Source organism: Bufo bufo, chromosome 1 (genome assembly GCF_905171765.1).
Source record: "Bufo bufo chromosome 1, aBufBuf1.1, whole genome shotgun sequence".
NCBI lineage: Eukaryota > Metazoa > Chordata > Amphibia > Anura > Bufonidae > Bufo > Bufo bufo.
Genome location: NC_053389.1, coordinates 266,314,737 through 266,338,485, shown reverse-complemented (window position 1 = coordinate 266,338,485; position 23,749 = coordinate 266,314,737). Strand labels below are relative to the sequence as shown.

Sequence of the window (23,749 nt, the reverse complement as noted above, 5' to 3'; positions counted from 1 at the left end):
GGGGTTTTTATTGCCAAAAATGGGGTTAATGTCACCCACCAATGGAACAGACGATTTTTAAAAATTTCGGTCCCTGTCACCTATGCAGAGCAGGGGAAAAATTAGTGAAATGTATTAACCTGTCCACTAGGTAGAGCAGGGGCATATCACAACCCAAAATTGGGGAATTTCACCCGACAACGTAACAGACAAATTAGTAAAATTTGTTTACCTGTCTACTAGGTAGAGCAGGGGTATATCACAGCCAAAAATTTGTAAATTTCACCCGAAATCGAACAGACAAATTATTGAAATGACATAAAATAAAATATGTACAAATTTAAAAAAATAATCTTGATGTATGAGGTGGAGGTCCATATGGAGTAGGAGGTTGAGGAGGCGGTGGACGTAGCAGTGTAGGTGGAAGCGGCGGTGGAGGAGGACGAGGTAGCCAACACTGGTCTTTGGTTAAAAAAAATTCTATTTTCTTTTTTCAATTAGGGTACACCCCAAAAGAGTTGGAAATATAAAAAATACAACAATGAGTAATTGCGCTGTAGTATAACAATGGCACAAGGTATGGACAAGTCCTGTGGGATCCATGCCTGGTTCATTTTAATGAACGTGAGCTTGTCCACATTGGCCACCAGCAGCGCGTATACCAGCGTGCGCTTGTACTCTTGTATCTTACGATCACGCTGCACTGACGGAATTAAGTACGGTACGTTGTCCTTCTAACAGGGATCCAGCAGCGTGACCACCCAGTAATCAGCACAAGTTAGAATGTGGGCAACTCGGCGGTCGTTGCGGAGACACTGCAGCATCTAATCGCTCATGCGTGCCAGGCTGCCCAGAGGCAACGACAAGCTGTCCTCTGTGGGAGGTGTATCATCTGTGTCCTATATATCCCCCCAGCCACGCACCAGTGATGGCCATGAGCTTGTTTGGGAGCCTCCCTGCTGTAAACATGGTTCCTCCTCCTCCATCTCCTCCTCCTCATCCTCCACCTCGTCATCCTCCAGAACTGTGCCCTGGCTGGACAATTGTGTACCTGGCATTTGTGTGTGCAGGAACCCACCCTCGGAGCCACTTGTGAATGACATCCTCTTCCATCATCGCCAGAAGCATTTTTTCAAGGAGGCATTGAAGTGGGATAGTAACACTGAGAACAGCGTTATCGGCACTGGCCATGTTGGTGGAGTACTCGAAACAGTGCAACAAGGAACACAGGTCTCGCATGGAGGCCCACACATTGGTGGTGAAGTGGTGCTGTTCCGCAGAGCGACTCACCCATGCGTGCTGCAGCTGAAACTCCACTATCGCCTGCTACTGCCCGCACAGTCTGGCCAGCATGTGCAAGGTGGACTTCCACCTTGTGGGCACGTCGCATATGAGGCAGTGAGCGGCAAATCCGAAGTTACGCTGCAGCACTGACAAGCGAGCAGCAGCAGGGTGAGAACTCCAAAAGCGCGCACAGACATCCCGCACTATCTGCAGCAGCTCTGACATATCGGGGTAATTTTTAAGGAACCTCTGCACCACCAAATTTAGCACATGCGCCAGGCAAGGGATGTGCGTCAAATCGTCCCAGAGCTGCTACGAGATTTCGCCCATTATCGCACACCACCAGGCCGGGCTTGAGGCTCACTGACACCAACCACTCATCGGTCTGTTGTTCCATGCCCATCCACAGCTCCTGCGCAGTTTGGGGTTTGTCCCCCAAACAGATACGTTTTAAAACTGCCTGCTGTCGTTTATCCCTGGCTGTGCTGAAGTTGGTGGTGAAGGTGTTACGCTGACCGGATGAGGAGGCGGTAGAGGATGAGGAAGCAGAGTAGGAGGAGGAAGCAACAGGAGGCAAACTGAAGCGCCCTGCAATCCTTGGTGGTGGAAGGACATGCGCCAAACTGCTATCCACCTCAGGCCCAGCCGCCACTGCATTTACCCATTGTGCTGTAAGGGAGATATAACGTACTTGACCGTGCTTACTGGTCCACGTATCCGTAGTTAGGTGAACCTTGCCACAGATGGTGTTGCGCAGTGCACAGCTGATTTTGTCCCCCACTTGGTTGTGCAGGGAAGGGATGGCTCGTCTGGAAAAGTAGTGACGGCTGGGCACGACGTACTGTGGGACAGCCACCGCCAAAAGGCTTTTAAAACTCTCCGTCTCCACCAGATGAAATGACAGCATTTCAAAAGCCAGTAATTTTGAAATGTTGGCATTGAGGACCAGGGATCGCGGGTGGGTAGGGGGGTATTTCCTCTTCCGCTCCAGTGTTTGGCAGATGGAGATCTGAACGCTTCCATGGGACATTGTGGAGATGCTTGGTTAACCAGGTGGTGGTGTTGCTGGCAGATCCTCTGTTTGCGGGGTGCCAGGTGGCACTGTCACTCCAGAGGTGGATGAAGAGGCCTGGACTGCAGCAGAAGAGGAAGCAGGAGGAGCCAGAGACCTTTCTTGGTTTTTGAGGTGTCTACTCCGTTGCAGCACGTGCTTTGAACTTAGATGCCTGGTCATGCAGGTTGTGCTCAGGTTGAGAATGTTTACGCCTTGCTTCAGGCTCTGATTGCACAGCGTGCAAATCACTCGTGTCTTGTCGTCAGCACATTGTCTGAAGAACTGCCACGCCAGGGAACTACTTGGAGCTGGCTTTGGTGTGCTCGTCCCTTGCTGCGTTGGGCAGTAGCAGGCGTACTGTCTAGGGAACGGCCGCTCTGCTTTTGCACCCTGCTCCCTCTTCTGCTGTGCTGGTGGCTCTGTGCGACCACCGCCTCTTCCTCCGAACTACACAGGTCACTCGCATGACCTTGATTCCATGTGGGGTCGAGGACCTCATCGTCCTCCACATCATCTTCCAGCCAGTCTTCACCCCTGCCCTCCTTGTCAGTCTGCACACTGCAGAAAGCCACAGCAGTTGGCACCTGTGTTTCGTCATCATCCGAGACGTGCTGCGGTGGTCCTCCCATGTACTAATCTTGAAACATAAGCAGTTGGGCATCAGTGCACTTAATCTCTTTCACTTCTGGGGCAGGGCTATGTGGATGGCCCTGGGAAACCCTGCTAGCAGAGTCATCAAAAAGCAGAGACTGCTCCATGATTTGGGGCTCAGACTGCTTGGCTGATTTGCAAGGTCGTGAGGTGAAAGACTGATGGACATCGGCTGCAGGTGCCAACTCTGATCTTTCAGCAGGAGACTGGGTGGGAAACAATGTGAAGGAACTGGAGGCACTCTCAACAACCCGATCTACTATTGCCTGTACTTGTTCTGGCCTCACCATTCGTAGAGCTGCATTAGGCCCGAACAAATAACGCTGAAGGTTCTGTCGCCTACTTGCACCTGAGGGAGGTGTTTCACTTGTGCGTGTAGCTGGCACAGATCGACCACATCCTCTCCCTGCAACAGGACCTCACCAGCAGCACCACGACCGGGGCCACATCCCTTATTTGACGCTCTCCTCATTCTCTGCAAATTTAGGATCTTGCCCAAAATGGGTGTTTTTTTTATAACAGAATATAACAGCAGTATCTAACGCGTGTATTTCACACTGACAGATGCAGCAAAGGCCTCAAATTTAGTATTTTGCCCAAAATGGGTGTTTTTTTAAACCAAGAATATTATTGCAGTATTTCAAGCTTGTATTTCACACTAACAAATGCAGCATAGGCCCCAGATGTAGGGTATTGCCAAAAATTGGTGTTTTTTTAAACCCAGAATATTATTGCAGTATTTCAAGCTTGTATTTCACACTGACAAATGTAGCATAGGCCCCAAATGAGGGTATGGCCAAAAATGGGTGTTTTTTTAAACCCAGAATATTATTGCAGTATTTTAAGCTTGTATTTCACACTAACAAAGTCAGCATAGTCCGACCCCAGATGTAGGGTATTGCCAAAAATTGGTGTTTTTTTAAACCAAGAATATTATTGCAGTATTTTAAGCTTGTATTTTACACTGACAGATGCAGCAAATGCCACAAATTTAGTATTTTGCACAAAATGGGTGTTTTTTTAAAAAACAGAATATAACAGCAGTATCTAACGCTTGTATTTCACACTGACAGATGCATCAAAGGCTGCAAATTTACTATTCTGCCAAAAATGGGTGTTTTTTTTAAACACAGAAAATTATTGCAGTATTTCAAGCTTGTATTTCACACTGACAAATGCTGCAAAGGCACCAGATGTAGGATATTGCCAAAAATGGGTGTTTTTTTAAACCCAGAATATTATTACAGTATTTCAAGCTTGTATTTTACACTGATAAATGCAGAAAAGGCCCCTGATGTAGGGTATTGCCAAAAATTGGTGTTTTTTTAAACCCAGAATATTATCGCAGTTTTTCAAGCTTGTATTTCACACTATCAAATGCAGCATAGTCCCCAGATGTAGGGTATTGACAAAAATTTGTGTTTTTTTAAACACAGAAAATTATTTCAGTATAACAAGCTTGTGTTTCACACTGACAAATGCTGCAAATGCACCAGATGTAGGGTCTTGAAAAAATGGGTGATTTTTTTAAACCCAGAATACAGGGAGTGCAGAATTATTAGGCAAGTTGTATTTTTGAGGATTAATTTTATTATTGAACAACAACCATGTTCTCAATGAACCCAAAAAACTCATTAATATCAAAGCTGAATATTTTTGGAAGTAGTTTTTAGTTTGTTTTTAGTTTTAGCTATTTTAGGGGGATATCTGTGTGTGCAGGTGACTATTACTGTGCATAATTATTAGGCAACTTAACAAAAAACAAATATATACCCATTTCAATTATTTATTTTTACCAGTGAAACCAATATAACATCTCAACATTCACAAATATACATTTCTGACATTCAAAAACAAAACAAAAACAAATCAGTGACCAATATAGCCACCTTTCTTTGCAAGGACACTCAAAAGCCTGCCATCCATGGATTCTGTCAGTGTTTTGATCTGTTCACCATCAACATTGCGTGCAGCAGCAACCACAGCCTCCCAGACACTGTTCAGAGAGGTGTACTGTTTTCCCTCCTTGTAAATCTCACATTTGATGATGGACCACAGGTTCTCAATGGGGTTCAGATCAGGTGAACAAGGAGGCCATGTCATTAGATTTTCTTCTTTTATACCCTTTCTTGCCAGCCACGCTGTGGAGTACTTGGACGCGTGTGATGGAGCATTGTCCTGCATGAAAATTATGTTTTTCTTGAAGGATGCAGACTTCTTCCTGTACCACTGCTTGAAGAAGGTGTCTTCCAGAAACTGGCAGTAGGACTGGGAGTTGAGCTTGACTCCATCCTCAACCCGAAAAGGCCCCACAAGCTCATCTTTGATGATACCAGCCCAAACCAGTACTCCACCTCCACCTTGCTGGCGTCTGAGTCGGACTGGAGCTCTCTGCCCTTTACCAATCCAGCCACGGGCCCATCCATCTGGCCCATCAAGACTCACTCTCATTTCATCAGTCCATAAAACCTTAGAAAAATCAGTCTTGAGATATTTCTTGGCCCAGTCTTGACGTTTCAGCTTGTGTGTCTTGTTCAGTGGTGGTCGTCTTTCAGCCTTTCTTACCTTGGCCATGTCTCTGAGTATTGCACACCTTGTGCTTTTGGGCACTCCAGTGATGTTGCAGCTGTGAAATATGGCCAAACTGGTGGCAAGTGGCATCTTGGCAGCTGCACGCTTGACTTTTCTCAGTTCATGGGCAGTTATTTTGCGCCTTGGTTTTTCCACACGCTTCTTGCGACCCTGTTGACTATTTTGAATGAAACGCTTGATTGTTCGATGATCACGCTTCAGAAGCTTTGCAATTTTAAGAGTGCTGCATCCCTCTGCAAGATATCTCACTATTTTTGACTTTTCTGAGCCTGTCAAGTCCTTCTTTTGACCCATTTTGCCAAAGGAAAGGAAGTTGCCTAATAATTATGCACACCTAATATAGGGTGTTGATGTCATTAGACCACACCCCTTCTCATTACAGAGATGCACATCACCTAATATGCTTAATTGGTAGTAGGCTTTCGAGCCTATACAGCTTGGAGTAAGACAACATGCATAAAGAGGATGATGTGGTCAAAATACTCATTTGCCTAATAATTCTGCACGCAGTGTATAATTGCAGTATTTCAAGCTTGTATTTGACTATCACAAATGCATATATGCTGTGCTGGTGCACTGAACTTGCATAAAATGGCCGCCGACACCCACCTAACTAACAGACGGATAAAAGTTATTTTTCTGTATCATTGGGCTCAGGGCAGGGTAATAAGATTGTGCACTGCACCCACAAAACAAAATCTATGTAGAGCGCTGAGTTAACAAGCACTTCTGATTAAAGATTCTTTCCTATTCTCTCCCTCACTGCAGCAGAATCCTATCCCTACACTACTAAGAGCAGAGTGACGTGCAGCGCTATGTGACTCCAGCTTATATAGAGGCTGGGTCACATGCTGAACTTGGCAATCACAGCCATGCCATTAGTAGGCATGGCTGTGATGGCTTCTAAGGGCAGACGAGCTAAACGCTTGTTGATTGGCTGCTCTGCAGCCTTTCAAAAAGCGCCACTAACTCCCTGAACACCGAACCCGAATTTCGGGTCCGGGGTCCAAAAATCCTAAAGTTCGGTACGAACCCGAACTTTACAGTTTGGGTTCGCTCAACCCTAGTTATCACCACATAAAGTGACACGTCAGATTTGCAAAAAATGGTCTGGTTCTTATGGTGAAAAATGGCAGGGTCCTGAAGGAGTTAAATGCACAGGAGAAGTATCAACATATAAAAAAGGTGGCAAAAACTGTCTCACAAATAACAAGACCTCATACAACTACACACAAAGAAAGTAAAAAGTTATGACTGAATGTTTGCAGGCATTACCGTAAATGGGCTGTCCAGAATGAGAAAAATGTGGCTATGAACAACACATCTGCCTGGTTTTCGTACAGATTACAGCTGATCACTGGCATTTCCACCACTGAGCACTTACTTTATCTTCATGGAGCCTTTCTAACAACCTCTTTAATGTGCTGCCACACTATGCATTTTTTGGGGCAGATTTACTAAACATATAAGTGGGGTAAACTTGGGTCAAGTGCACTTCACCAGAAAATTGGAGTGATTTAGGCTGTTTTGTTGGTGTAGTAGGCATTTGTGCCAACTTTATGATGCCTTTGCGCCATTTTATGGGGGTTTACGCCATGCTAAGGGTCGAACAAATGTTCTGTGGACACAGCCTTATTTTTAGCCAAATATATCATTGTGGCTTTTTGACCAAAAAGTCACTCCAAAAAGTAGCAAACAGAAATCTCTACAAGGTTAGACTTTAGATGGAAAAGCTCAAAAAATAAATAAAAATAAATAAATGCAACCCATGATAAACACCCATGACAAGCCCTGCCCCCTTATGAGCAAGTTGGAAAAAGTTGCAGAAACCCTAGCGGTGCCAAACTGCACCAATTTGCGTCAATTGTTAAACAGATTTTAATAAATTCTGACCAGTGTGTTAACATATGGATGTTTAATACAACTGAAATAAAACACATTTGTACTGCATCCAATAATTCCCATAAACTTCCAGCATACATCTGAAAAAAATGCACCAAAATGCAAAATGCCACACAAACTCTATAAGGATAACTATAGACGGAATTTATCAAGCTAGGATATGCCATCAGTGTCAGATAGGTGCAGATCCCATCTCTGCGACCAGCTGCTATGTCCAGAACAGGGCCCCCAAAGTAAAGGAAAGGATGAATGATGTGCTCTATTCATCATCACTATCGGAGTTCAAAAATAACCAAACAAGCAGAGAGCGCACCAATCAATCGTGGCCATCACTCCATTCACTGCTATGGGACTGCTGGCATTCAGCTATTTTCAGAGGTCCCATAGTGGTGGTCGCACTTGAGCAGTGAGCTTTCCGTTCGCTTCATCGGCCCCAACTCCTTCTGGAGGTAGGAGCATGTCTCAGGGATGGGATCTATACCTATCTGACTTTGATGGCATATTCTAGCGATATGCTATCAATGTCTAAGATGGGCCAACCGCTTTAAGATGCATCAAATTTATCAAATGTCATGCCACATTTGATAAATTATGACAATGGACACTCCTGGAAAACTGACTTTAAAAATTCCCTACATGATAAATCGCTGATGAGCTAAATATCCAGCCCGTGTCTGCTCATCATGGTGAAGTCATTTTGTGCAGAGCGATCTATATGAGAAATGAATACCCTGCCATCCCTTCTATTCTGATTAGTGTAGTTCAGGAAATTAAACTCTGGAACGATTACACAGATAGAAAACAGATGAAGAGCAGAGGAACGGTCTAGCAGGTTCTGTGATCAGGCAGTCATGTGTGAACAATCTGCACTGTATTTTTGAAAAGAAGCTTTTATGTTTTTTTTTAACACTTAACACTTCATAAAAGAGCCAAATGGGTTGAATAAAAAAGGACCAAAAATTTCCTGCAACTTATAGGAAAAATATCTGCATCCTGTTAATAATAAAGAGGCATGCATCCTCAATTATCTGTCCTGTTATCTTGGATTTACCATAATTTCAATAAGACTCTATTCACATCTACGTGTGGTTTCCATTTATAACAAAAGCACTAAGTAGTGGATTAATCGTAGAATAGATACCACTGGTGCCAAATGGACCCCATTGACTTATAATGGGGTCCAGTGGGATCCACTGGGGTTTCTGTCATTTTCATGTGAAGAATCTACATGAATTACATATTTGCTTATTGTAGAAATGCCAGGATATTGAACTTCAGTTATTCTATTCGTTTTCTGCCAGAATGTTTGTTTAATCATTTACTTTATATGGAATTCGGAGGCCAACAGTATTATCCTAATTAGAGTTTGACGGGAACATTTAGAAATAATTAATTCCAGACTTTGGATTTTGGTTGACAACAGATGCTGTTAGAATAATAGATATAAAGACATTAATATAAGATTATGTTAAGTAGGGTAACAATGGATGATATATGAAAATGAAGCACCTTACCATCCTCTCATTCATTTCACCCTTGTTGTGATCATAGTCCCCCTGAAAATACAGTTAAATCAATATATTATCATTTTTGACACTTGTATGAATTTGATTAATCCACCACTAATGGGACATTATTGGTTGGTCTGAATTATCGAATGACTGGGAGAGCAGATATTTAAATGTATACAATTACAAGTTTTACTGAATCTTTTCCCATAAAACTATGAATCAATCTGCTCACCTCCTCCTGCTCTATAACACGCTGCCTTCACAGGGAAAACTAATTATTAATGTTGATTCTTCTAGCTTAGTGCTGCTTCTTATGTCTCCTTATGACAAACTCTTGTTTATTGTATCCCTAACACTGCTTACCTACAGCTAATGTAACAATAATCTCTTCAGGAAGGCAGTCTACTGATTTGTAGCTACAATAAACAAAAGTAAGTGATAAGAAGACATCAGAACCGTCAGATGAGGAGAAAGGTGAAGCCAGTATATGACCCACATGTATATTGCCAACTAATAGAAAGTATTTCTCTACCTGGCATACAGCAGACCATTGCATGATCCACACACTGACACAAAATGAGTAAGGCTCCTCAGTATAACTCAGACACTGTGGCCACATACTAAAGGTAGCCATACACCTAGCAAGAGTTATCATTCAGATAAGTGATGTTAAACTAGCTTGTGCTCCGGCCTTTGAACACGATCAAATTTTTATACAGACCACTCACAGATGACGGCCAAGTGATGTCTGTTTTTCTTGCAGACCCACTAACTTGAGTGAATGAATAAGAGCTGGATGGTGCATGCTATTATTTTTCCAAGCACAGCATGCACCATTGATGGATCATGCATCCATTGATAGGGATGAATTTGGACTTAGGTTTATATTTGTATTGCTAGCTGTGCAATGGTATATTTAGATGAGATGTTTTTAACCACACAGTCAAAATGACATTAAAAAACCACACTCAGTTTTACAAGGTTTGCTGCGGTTTTGTGATGTGGTTATTTGGCATGCATTTTTCCCAGGTTAAAAATGCAACATAAACATATATCGCTTGAAAATACTGCATGGCCAATAACCAGATCACAAAATCACAGCAATTACAGTAAAACCAAGCGCATTTTCAAGAGAGTTTTTTACCGCATGGTCAAAATAATTTTATGTAGCTACTGTATACACTCAAGTCAGTAGATAGGTTTAGCCAAACTAATAGGTGGTGTGAGCACTGACTCTAAATACAGTACAACCCTGAAGGGAAGCATAACGAATGGACACTGATTTCAAATGAGACTAAAATATTTAAAAGCCCCATAGTGACTGTAACCAAATCTTATATCACAAATGTCACTTAAAGGGTCACAGAGTTTCCCAAAAACTTTTGATATGTATGAGTCACTAGACCAAAATGATAGAAGCACTTGCATATTGCGCTCTTTCCTTACTGCAGGACATGGGATCAATAGAAGTCTGTCCTCTGCACAAAGGAGAGAGAGCATGCTATGCAATCGCTTCTCTCGTCCACTTCTAGGGATGGTTGGGGGTCTCATCGCTCAAACCCTAACCAATCAAAACTTTTGATATGTCTCTATGACATAGCAAACGTTTTTTGAAAACTCAGTGACCCTTTAAAGAAAATCAACAAGCTGTAATAGATCTTTTTTACTTTCAAACGTGCATATTAACACAATAATTTGGTGTTCAAACACATAAGCACAACTTACATCATGTAGAGGATATGCTGAATCATAGACATGGTTAGCTATCAATGTGGTAATACCTTTAAAAGAATAAAACATTATCACTGGCATGCAGTATATAGCATGACAATATAATACAGTTTTTGCACAGAAGCAAATTCAGGAAAAGTTATAAGGTATAATGTTTTTGAACTGCAATAGTGTTACGCTATTCATATTTTATATAACCATGACATATATGAAACAAATGCACATTGAAATGAATGAGAAATGCAACTTAAACCATAATCCATATTCCATATCAACCACATGGGTTCCTCAGTGGAGAATCAAAATACTTTCATTAGGAATTCATATATAATGAGCATGGGTACGTGAGGAATGTTTGCCAATCAGAGCAATTAGACCTACAGCTCATTAAGATTGGTACACCCTTAGGCAGAGGGCCGGCCTTAGGTGTCCAGGCGCCCTGTGCGAGCTAACCTTGTGGCGCCCCCCCCCCCCCCCAAAAAAAAAAAAACTTGTTGCTGGCATCATGGCATAGGCTGGCTGACTATCCAACCAAGTAGTTACCAGCCCGCACACCCCAAAGGCCGGTGTAATGTTATACTTCCCTACTTCGTGAGATTTCCCTACCCTCGTCACTTCCGGTCGCACCGGACATGACGTGAGGAGGTGTGCAGCGCCGCGCAGGCGCACAACGTCAGGTTAGGGAAGTTTCACAGCAGAGTGCGCATGCTCCAGGAGTCTCGCCGGCGGTTAGGGTAGGGAAAAACTATGGGCCAGTGCGCAGGCGCAGTGATCGGATAGATGTTCTTAGCTGAACACCGGCCGACACTGCGCCTGCACCGGGAGCCTCACCAGCGGTTAGGGAAGGGAAAAATTACGTACGGGCCAGTGCTTTTTCCCTACCCTAACCGCCGGCGAGGCTCCCAGCGCATGCGCACTCTGCTGTGAAATTTCCCTAACCCGTCGTTGTGCGCAGTGCGCCCCCCCAATATAATAAATATTGGTGGCACAGTGCGCCCCCCCCAACACCCCAGTATAATAAACATTGGTGGCGCAGTGCGCCCCCCCAACACCCCAGTATAATAAACATTGGTGGCGCAGTGCGCCCCCCCCCAACACCCCAGTATAATAAACATTGGTGGCGCAGTGCGCCCCCCCCAACACCCCAGTATAATAAACATTGGCGCATTGCGCCCCCCCTCAATATAATAAACATTGGTGGTGCAGTGCGCCCCCCCTCAATATAATAAACATTGGTGGCGCAGTGCACCCCCCTCAATATAATAAACATTGGTGGCGCAGTGCGCCCCCCCTCAATATAATAAACATTGGTGGCGCAGTGCACCCCCCTCAATATAATAAACATTGGTGGCGCAGTGCGCCCCCCCTCAATATAATAAACATTGGTGGCGCAGTGCGCCCCCCCTCAATATAATAAACATTGGTGGCGCAGTGCGCCCCCCCTCAATATAATAAACATTGGTGGCGCAGTGCGCCCCCCCTCAATATAATAAACATTGGTGGCGCAGTGGGCAGTGCCAATGAGGGTTAAAAAATAAAAAAAATAATTAACTCACCTCCTCCAATTGATCGTCTTCTGTTCTTTCTTCATGACCTGTCAAAGGACCTGTGGTGACATCACTGTGCTCATCACATGATACATCACCATGGTAATGGGTCATGTGATGAGCTCAGTGACGTCACCACAGGTCCTGAAGAAAGACCGGCAGCTACGCGATCAACTGGAGGAGGTGAGTTAATTTTTTAAAATTATTTTTTAACCCTCATTGGCACTTCCCACTGAGCCACCAATGTTTCTTATACTGGGGGGGGGGGGCGCACTGTGCCACCAACGTTTCTTATACTATGGGGGGGGGGGGCGCACTGAGCCACCAATTATGTTTCTTATACTGGGGGGTTTGGGGGGGGGGGCGCACTGAGCCACCAACGTTTCTTATACAAATACAGGAGGCGGGTGCTGGAATCAAATAGCCGGCAACCGACCTCTGTGACAGGGAGCTGCGATCAGCGGCAGTTAACCCCTTAGGTACCGCACCTGAAGGGTTAACTCAACTGCAGCTGATCGCAGCTCCCTGTCACAGAGGTCGGGTGTCGGCTATTTGATTCCGGCACCCGCCTCCTGTATTTGTATTCAGGTCAGTTTTCTTCATTGGTGGCGCAGTGGCCACAGCCCCTCCCCTTCTCCTCCTGTCTCTCTTCTTATTGGCAGCGGTGGGGGCAGCAGGCAGGTCAGACAGGGGAGGGGGAGATGGAGGGGGCGCCCCGAGGGAGAACACAAGTACAGCCTCGCCTGCCGCAGATTACATTGCGAGCTGTCGGCCGCTCAGCGCCCCTGTTACTATGGCGCCCTGTGCGGCCGCACAGCCCGCACACCCCAAAGGCCGGCCCTGCTTAGGCACTAAGTACTAGGAAATGAGTCACCAACAAGATCTTGTTAAAGTGTTGGGGGTTGTAACAAAATAATGATTTTTTTCCAGACTGCACAAAATAAAAACATGCCAGAAAAAGATCTTGTGATAGACCTTAACATTCAGACTTTTCAATCTCCAGAGCTTATGGAGAAGAGTGGAATTTTTAGACATCTAATTCATGGAAATCACAGATTTCCCCATCTAATAAACCCAATTGGTTCAGGAATGATGATTGCCAATAACCTATTTGGGTTTGCAATTGGGGTATGTAAACATCTAAACAGTACGCAGTAGAAAGGGAACCCCCATAGCAAAGATCAAATTGTACTTCTCATTATGGTCTCAACTTGAACTGAAAAGTTTGGTATTTGTTTCCAAGTCCATCCTTTATTCCATAAACTTTGGACCAAAGTGGATCATCTTCTCCACCTTCTCCATTAGGTTTGTAACTTCTCTCAGCCGCGCCTCGTCTCTGCAGAGTGTGACACACAGATATCTTAGCTTCCGCACATTTTATCATCATCCCCCAACCTGGAGTCCCCACAGTGTTATTCTGCTGCTCGCTGTGCTCCCCAATATCCCCAAATACTATCCTGAAGAAATATGAGTACCCCCATAGCAATAGTTCTCCTCATAGTCCCACCAATAGTAATTCCCTTCTAGAATGCCCCCATTAGTAATACTGCCCCCTACACTGCCCCCAAAAGTGATAATGCTCCCCAACAGTGCCCGCATTAGTAGAAGAGCCCTCCAGTATTAATAAAACCCTCACAGAGCCCCCAGTACAAATAAGGCCCCCTATTTTCCCCCAGTGGTAATAAAGCTCTCTACAGATCCCTCAGTAGTAATAAGGCCCCCTTAGTAGAAAAAAGGCGGATCTATAAGTCCCTCCTATAGAGCCCCCAGTAGTAATAATAATGCCTAATGTCCCCTGTATTTTTAATACCTCTACAGTGCCCTCAGTATTTATAATGCCCACTGAAGTGCCCCCAGTATTTATAATGCCCCCTGCAGTGCCCCCAGTATTTATAATGCCCCCTGCAGTGCCCCCTGCAATTATATTCCTCTGTTCACCATACAGGCCCATGTAAATAACATCACACCATCTCTCCTGCCCCCTCCAAAATACAGTCCTATGTAAATAACATCACTCACCTCCCTTCAGCCCCTCCAACATACAGTCCCATGTAAATAACACTATTTCCCTCTCTCCACCATAGAGTCCCATGTAAATACCATCACACCATTTCTCCAGCCCCCTCCAAAATACAGTCCCATGTAAATAACATCACCTCCTCCCCAGCCGCCTCCAACATGCAATCTCATATAAACATCACACCCTCAACATTCAGTCCCATGTAAATAACATCATTCCCCCCACCAGCCACCTTCAATATACAGTCCCATGTAAATAACATTGCCACCTTAACATTCAGTTCCATGTAATAGCATCAATCCCTACCACAGCCGCCATCAACACAGTCCCATGTAAATAACATCCCTCCCTTCAGCCCTAACATACAGTCCCAGTTAAAAAACCACAACTCCCAGCATTCCTCTGCCCCTCTCCCTACACTTACCTCTCATCATGTAGCAGATCTCACCACAGCTTCTTCCCCCAGGTCTTCTCCTCTTCACTGCCATCCGCTCCTGCACTGGTCACATGATGGTTACACCATCGCAGGTCCTTCTCAACCACTGCCTGTTTTACTGGTCACATGACCTGTGATGTCACCACAGGTCCTTCAGTTCTTCCAGTGTATTAGATTCAACAGTATTGCTGTCCTGAGGATGGCAATACAGTTGTATCTAGCAGGCAGGCAGGACATTCGGGGGCCTGGGACAAAACATCAGGGGCTCAGACCCCGAATGTTTTAATCTAGCAATGCCCCTGTCACTGCATCTTGGCAAGATGTTTACATACAGAACTTCCTGTTTTCATCACCCAGCATGCTTTGCTCTGCAATGTTTCACAGGGCTTGCTCCACCAAGGTAGCATGGAGTGAACATGTCAAGAGGACATGACTACTGCAGAGAGAACAGTATGGCAGAGAAAACCCTGTGAAACATTACATAGCAAAGCATGCTGGTTTGGTTTTAAATCCAGCAGGAAGCTAATGAAAACAGAAAGTTCTGCATGCGAACATCCTGACAGGATGCTGTAATGTGGAAAAAAGTGCAAGAGGAGTGCTGACATAAAAAAGGTATATGGGACAAAGTATGTAGTGTTTGGCAAACTCTGGGTAGATAAAGAAAAATCAGCTTGAAACGGGAGAACCACTTTAAATCCTTAGAATATGCCATCAGTGTGAAATCATTGGAGGTTCATTCACTGAGAAACCTCCCCAATCAGTAGTATGAGGCTGTCAAAGTGGATCAGTTGGGCCCAGATCTTTCGGACACCGACTAATCATCAGTAGCTGCGGCTGTGCCCAGTATTGCAGTTGAGCCACATTCATGTGATTAAGCTGCAGTACTACGCACAACAAAGTTATGATAAGGAGCTCTGCAGTCCCTTCATTCTGTTGATTGTCCAGGGCCAGAAACCAAGAGAGAACAATGAAGCCAGATTAGAAAGCAGATCACTAAACAGTACCAAGCCAAGGTCATAAACAAGCAGTCAAGTCCAGGACAAATACGTCAGGCAGAAGCGAGTCCAAGAACCAAGCCAGGGTCAAACCAAGGAGATGCAGAAAAGACAAATCAGCAACCAGGAATCAGGGTCAAAAAGTGTTGCCAAAATCAGAAGTCAGGAGGTCAGAACAATCTACAATCAAAGCGCTGATGAGTTATATAGAACCAATCATAGGCAATCTGTGACCAGCACATTGCCAGTTTAAATAGCCTGCACTTCCTAGTCACGTGACACTGCCTAGTCACGTGACACGCCCGATGTTACATGACCTCTGACATCAGAATACCTGATGCTGGAGATCTGACTGTCTCCTTGGCAACCGGACACTGGCAGGGACAATCGCGCCTGCCGGTGCTGCTAGTGACAAGTACATCAATATTTTTCCTGATAATTGTTTGCCTGCCCTGATCTGGAATATACAGTCTGATAAGATTTTATGGTGCCATGGTGATTTTATGGAGAATAGACACAACCAGTGGCGTACCTCTAATAGAGGCAGACCGTGTCGCTGTTATGGGGCCCGTAGGGGAAGGGGTCCCGACTGTGGAAGAAAGGCCCTGCACTTATTACAATTAGTGCAACAGCTTCAGACTAGAGTCCTTGCCAGGGCCTCTGGCTTGGCCTTCCAGCTCCCCTCACTGCTTATCCTCAGAAGGATGTGCTCTGGCTTCCCCCTTCCCCCCAGCAAGGACCGGATCCTACCATGAGGAGATGCCCCTAGTCTCAGGCAGAAGCTTGCACATGTCCTCAGGTGCTGCACTGTCTATATATATATATATATATACTGTATATATATACATATATATGCACTCACCTAAAGAATTATTAGGAACACCATACTAATACGGTGTTGGACCCCCTTTTGCCTTCAGAACTGCCTTAATTCTACGTGGCATTGATTCAACAAGGGGCTGATAGCATTCTTTAGAAATGTTGGCCCATATTGATAGGATAGCATCTTGCAGTTGATGGAGATTTGAGGGATGCACATCCAGGGCACGAAGCTCCCGTTCCACCACATCCCAAAGATGCTCTATTGGGTTGAGATCTGGTGACTGTGGGGGCCATTTTAGTACAGTGAACTCATTGTCATGTTCAAGAAACCAATTTGAAATGATTCGAGCTTTGTGACATGGTGCATTATCCTGCTGGAAGTAGCCATCAGAGTATGGATACATGTTCTCATTCTGTTTACGCCAAATTCGGACTCTACCATTTGAATGTCTCAACAGAAATCGAGACTCATCAGACCAGGCAGCATTTTTCCAGTCTTCAACAGTCCAATTTTGGTGAGCTCGTGCAAATTGTAGCCTCTTTTTCCTATTTGTAGTGGAGATGAGTGGTACCCGGTGGGGTCTTCTGCTGTTGTAGCCCATCCGCCTCAAGGTTGTGCGTGTTGTGGCTTCACAAATGCTTTGCTGCATACCTCGGTTGTAACGAGTCGTTATTTCAGTCAACGTTGCTCTTCTATCAGCTTGAATCAGTCGGCCCATTCTCCTCTGACCTCTAGCATCCACAAAGCATTTTTGCCCACAGGACTGCCGCATACTGGATGTTTTTCCCTTTTCACACCATTCTTTGTAAACCCTAGAAATGGTTGTGCGTGAAAATCCCAGTAACTGAGCAGATTGTGAAATACTCAGACCGGCCCGTCTGGCACCAACAACCATGCCACGCTCAAAATTGCTTAAATCACCTTTCTTTCCCATTCTGACATTCAGTTTGGAGTTCAGGAGATTGTCTTGACCAGGACCACACCCCTAAATGCATTGAAGCAACTGCCATGTGATTGGTTGACTAGATAATTGCATTCATGAGAAATAGAACAGGTGTTCCTAATAATTCTTTAGGTGAGTGTATATATATATATAAATATACACACACTCAGATGTAACAGAGTTCACACTCACACTGGATTCTGCTACCACGGACCATAACAAAATTCTATGACAGCATGCACCATGGAAGCCTATAAGAGGCATTCCATATTGCATTCTGTCATAATAGAAGTCTATGGCCAGCATAGACTTCTATTAGGATGGAATGCAATACGGAATGCCTCTTATAGGCTTCCGTGGTGCATGCTGTCATAGAATTCCGTTATGGTCCGTGGTAGCGGAATCAATAACAAGATTTTTAGATAACCCGAACCTTGTACGCCGAACTTGAAAATACTAGTTTGCGCAATACTAGTTAAGACTGTGACTGTTAAAGGGGTTGTCCGGATTCAGAGCTAAACCTGAACATATCCCCTTCTTTACCCACTTAGCACCTCTGACATGAGCATTTCATACTCCGATGCTCTCCCTTGCCGTGTGATGAATTGCACAGTGCAAGAGCTTTTCCTGCAGACCCTGTGACATCACCGGATCTCCAGAAAAATTCTCCAGATTCAGAGCAGGGCAACATGACCGGATCTCCAGAAAAATTCTCCAGATTCAGAGCAGGGCAAGGGAGAGCATCGGAGCATGAAATGCTCCAATGCTCATGTGAGAGGGGCTGAGTGGGGAAAGAAAGGGATATGTTCGGGTTCAGCTCTGAACCCGGACAATTTGAAGTCATTGGATCATTGCACTTAGATGCTGTATTAGTCTTCGTTCCCATCTCTGGTGAAGGCATCTGGTAAAGAACATCCTGCCAGAGTTCACCAGATCCAGCATTGCTGGATTCTGCCCTTCACCAGTAGAACAGTTTTTGTCAGGCCGAAACCCTGCTGGTAGTCTGCCATAGTCTATGGCAAGGGAAGCTCAACCTGCAGCCCTCCAGCTGTTGCAAAACTACAACTCCCAGCATGCCCTTATAGCTGTAGGTTGTCCAGGCATGCTGGGAGTTGTAGTTTTGCAACAGCTGGAGGGCGCAGGTTGGGCATCCCTGGTCTATGGGGACCAGCGGTGAACGGTAGAATCTAGCAATGCTGGATCTGGTAACTCTGGCAGGATGTTCTATGTCGGAACAGCCTGCCGGATACATTAACCTGAGATATGAATGAAGCCTTAGGCCGATGATCCGTCAGAAGAAGAGATAAATAAACAAAACAAAGATCCTGTGTGTTAAGCATCCGTTATGCTAAGTTATGCACATTTTGCATCCTCTTTAGCCATTTCCGTCTGAGATCTTATTTTTTTTAGATGTAAAAAATAGTTCTACATAAAGTATTACGTTTTTTTGAATCTAAAATAACAGACAGAAATGGCTAAAACGGATGCAAAATGTGCATAAATGAGTATAACGAATACTTAAAATACAGGATCTGTTTTATTTTTTTGTTAATTTTTTGTTTCTTCTGACAGATAAGAAGAACGGAAAACTAACAGTAGTGTGAACGCGGGCTTGAACGGTAGTGCTACATAGTACATTATACCTACTAATGTCACTCCTTGTGTACATGTTTTATGAGAACCCCCCAGGTTATCAAAAACAGTAGTAATGTGTAATGTCGCACCAATGTACCTACCTAAGGCACAGTTCATGGGTGAGGGAGAGGGTGGGCTGGGGTAGAAGGTTGGAGGGACCAGGGATGGGTAGCAGAGGGGCTTGGGAAGGACCATGGGGGCTCAATTCTGATTCTTGCTATGAGGCCCAAATGAATTCTATGTACGACCCTGGACACAACCCCTGTTACTACATTGACACAAAAAAGAGCAAAGTTATTTTATATTTTTTGGCTTTTACGACATAAAAGCACAATGAGAGCCAGAATGCATGTTTCATAGAACGGCATCAAATATCATGAAACCTCACAGGTAGTCCTGGAGCATATTTTCCTATGTCAAGCCAGCACCAGAACTGCTTTTAGGGAGTTCAGTTCATTATTAGCATGTGTAAAGCCAGTAAAAATATAGTTAAACACAAGAGCAGAAATGATGGAAAGATTGTATATACTAAATTCACCTGCATATGTAATAATGTGTCAGCAAAAATGCTCTATTATTGGTCCAAGTGCTATGAAACACTGGAAAATTTAATATCAAGATCATAAAATTCTAGACAAAAACATTCAAAATGTATTAAAGGGAAAATAGACATGCATAAATATTCATCCTGTTTTAACTAGTTGAAGGATAGCATGTAAGGTACGCACTGTAAAGTAAATAGGAATTCACCCAATATATGCCTGCAAATATACAACCTGCTCATTGAGCCCTATTAGACCAAATCATTTTTTTGCCAGTGCTTGCTCCTGATAATTAGCCAGTATACTCGTACCACCGATCATTCGATAAACAAGCCAGAGCTCGTTTTTTCAGCTGATTTGCATATATCATCAGGATGAATGATGCCCGATTATTGGCAGCACATCTCCTTTTGTAATCAAGGATGTGCCGGGGAAAATCAATAGAACTGATTGAGGGAGGAACGACTCAATCATTTCTCACACAGTTACTTTGCATTGGCCTGTCTAATAGACCAGTGCAAACGAGCACCGAGGGACGTGTTTAATGTTTATTGGCGTCTAATAGGGTCTTAAGAAAGGGCAAACCATTAGTCAAACATTTGGTTTCTATAAAGTACAATACAATGAATCTTTTAATAATGGGCTACCACAGAGAGAACTCCTACTGTGAGGTCTGTAGAGCCGTTTACCCCAGCTATTGTTGATGCCTTCATAATGGCAGGATACTACACTAAGCTCCTTCATTTCCATGGTCACATTAGCAAATAAGGGAAGGGAGGAAGGCCCAATCTTAGAATAGGCATAGGGGCATTAAATGGGGGGTGAAAAAAGGGCTGCCTATTTTTACTATTGGTCTTTTTTTTTTAAATGATTGCGTATTTTGGAATTTCTACAAATGAGCTTTCTGTAGCTTTCACGGTACCTCAAAAATCTGAAGATATGTGACTTTATTTAAAATATATAAATCAAATACATAACAAAAAAAATCACACATACCCATACTGTATTTGGCCTTTGTACAAGATGTTCTCTTTAGAATTTCATATACCTAGCAAAAAATACAATCATAAATCAGCTTAAAGCATTTTTCAAGGATTTTATTTTCAAAGGCCTATCCTCAGTATAGCCTATCAATATCTGTTTGACAAGTGTCCGAAATGGCACAATGCTGCTAATCAGCTGTTCAGTAGTAGCTGTATAGTTCCAGTGCTGGAGGATTATGGAGCATTAGACCCAGCTGATCAGATATAAATGGCCTACCCTAAGGATGTGCCATCAATACTAAAAACTCAGAAAATCCTTTTAATAAATTCTAGATATATGGATAGATACATAGATAGATAGATAGATAGATAGATAGATAGATATGCAATAAACAGATATTAGGGTATATTGGACAAATAGAAACCCTAACTAAACTATAGCTTGATAGAAAGAAAAGGAAAAATTATATTGGCCCAATCACTGATGGGCTGAGGTTCCTTGGTTATCCTAGAGCAGTGATGGCGAACCTATGGCACGGGTGCCAGAGGCGGCACTCAGAGCCCTCTCTGTGGGCACCCACGCCCTGGAAAAAGTCTATGGTGTATCGATATGCCTTAGACTTTTCCTGCCATTCATCAATGCAGGGCGCACTATGAACGGCACAGGCAGCGCACTGAATGTAGGCAGGATATTATAGCTAAATCATAAAGTACTTGGATAATATACTACAGTATATTGGACTGTAGTATTCACGTTAACTTGCCATGTTGGCACTTTGCGATAAATCAATGGGTTTTCGGTTGCATTTTGGGCACTCGGTCTGTAAAAGATTCACCATCATTGTCCTAGAGGAATTCATTCTGAGGGTCCACCATTCATCTTTATGGAACATACTATGACTGTACATTGCATGGTAAATAAGATCTAATAGACATAAATCCTTGTGGCAAGTGATATGTTCTAAAGTCATCTCCAAATGGAGTTGTCTTCAGCTAAACCCCTGGCCAAGGGTGCCAGAGACTGGAACCAGGATGCTCTGGTAGTCAAATTGGCCAGTCTGGCTTTGAACTCTAAGGAAACACTTGATGGGCATACTGTAGGTTTAACATTCGCATACATTTTTCAACCATCCTGTGGCATCTCTGCAGTGTTCAGTTACTAATGATAAGCATCTGATGACCACAATAAATACATAGTAGGCCAAAAAAATAACTGGGCAAAATATTACTATGTGGACTTAGAGTTTGAGAAATACTTACAATTCGACTACGTGTTGCATTGACAAAAAATGTTTCCTTGTCTTTAATATTGTACCTGAAATATTAATTTAGAATTAACATCTTGTATTAATTGACGTGAATTAAGGTGAAAACTCTACAAATAATTACATCTGTTGGATTCTATTGACTAAAACCTCAGAAGTCATAGCTCATATCTGGTCACCAGAAAAGCTCTGAGTATTTTAAACAACCCATTGATTGCTCTTACTCCAGAAGCTTTCAGCACTTGGATTTCCTGCTTAGAACTGTGAGCTTTCTAAGGGCTCTTTCACACTTGCGTTGTTGTGTTCCGGCATAGAGTTCCGTCGTCGGGGCTCTATGCCGGAAGAATCCTGATCAGGATTATCCCAATGCATTGGCAGCAATTGCGGACCAGAAAAGGCATTTTCTATTATAGTGTCTGTGATGTGCGGTCCGCAAATTGCGGATTGCACATTGCAGGTGTCCGTGTTTTGCGGATCCGCAATTTGCGGATCTGCAAAACACTTACGGGCCTGTGAATGGACCCTAAACAAAGAAGTTTCCTTTAAGAAGGTTTGGGGGGGGGGGGGGGCGCGGCAGCCTAAGGGTCCATTCACACGTCCGTAAGTGTTTTGCGGATCCGCAAAACACGGACACCTGCAATGTGCGATCCGCAATTTGCGGACTGCACATCACAGACGCTATAATAGAAAATGCCTTTTCTGGTCCGCAATTGCGGACAAGAATAGGACATGCTCTATTTTTTTCAGGAACGGAATGCGGATCCCGAAAATGCGGATGCGGATCCAGGAAATGCGGATTCGGATCCGTTCCAGCCCCATTGAAAGTAAATGGGTCCAAAAATTGCGGAACGAATGCGGACCCAAATCATGGACATGTGAATGGACCCTAAGGGTCCATTCACACATTCATAAGTATTTTGCGGATCGGCAAATTGTGGATCCGCAAAACACGGACACCTGCAATATGCGATCCGCAATTTGCGGACTGCACATCACAAACACTATAATAGAAAATGCCTTTTCTGGTCCGTAATTGCGGACAAGAATAGGACATGTTCTATTTTTTTCAGGAACGGAATTGCGGATCGCGAAAAAACGGATACCGAAAAAACTGATGCGGATCCCGAAAATGTGGATTCGCATCCGTTCCAGCCACATTGAAAGTGAATGGGTCCGCAAATTGCGGAACGAATGCGGACCCAAATTACGGACATGTGAATGGACCCTTAGATTGCTGGTCATGATTCTAGTAGGTGTTTGTGGGTTGTGCTGCCTGATGCTGGAGCTGTAACTGAAATGCATTGTCTTCTGTAACTCCTGACATGTCTGATTTAGCAATTACTTGCATTCCCCATAAAATAATGATTGTGGGGCATTTTTTAAAGTCATCTACATCCCCTGCACCATTTCTAAGCAATTCCTACAGAATATTTATGAATAAATTGACAAATCAGTATCGAACAAAGTATATAAGGAAACACACCAAACTGGTAACACCCAGTTGTCAATTTATTCATATATTCCCTGAAGGAATAAGGGCTCTTTCACACTTGCGTTGTCCGGATCCGTCGTGCACTCCATTTGCCGGAGCTGCCCGCCGGATCCGGAAAAACGCAAGTGAACTGAAAGCATTTGAAGACGGATCCGTCTTCAAAATGCGTTCAGTGTTACTATGGCACCCAGGACGCTATTAAAGTCCTGGTTGCCATAGTAGGATTGGGGAGCGGGGGAGCGGTATACTTACAGTCCGTGCAGCTCCCGGGCGCTCCAGAATGACGTCAGAGCGCCCCTTGCGCATGGATGACGTGATCCATGCGACATGTCATCCATGCACGTGGGGCGCCCTGACGTCACTC

At 44.0% G+C, this 23,749-nt stretch overlaps 1 protein-coding gene across 1 annotated transcript in view; it reads right to left on the bottom strand.

Moving 5' to 3' along the window:
• Positions 1–23,749, bottom strand: part of ANO2 (anoctamin 2) — a 541,215-nt gene that overhangs the window by 306,081 nt on the left and 211,385 nt on the right. The window contains exons 6-9 of the mRNA XM_040439201.1: positions 21,889–21,943; positions 20,642–20,693; positions 10,699–10,754; positions 8,977–9,018 (exon numbers count right to left, since the gene is read on the bottom strand). Coding sequence (XP_040295135.1) covers positions 8,977–9,018; positions 10,699–10,754; positions 20,642–20,693; positions 21,889–21,943 — 205 coding nt within the window. The remainder of the gene's footprint in view (positions 1–8,976; positions 9,019–10,698; positions 10,755–20,641; positions 20,694–21,888; positions 21,944–23,749) is intronic.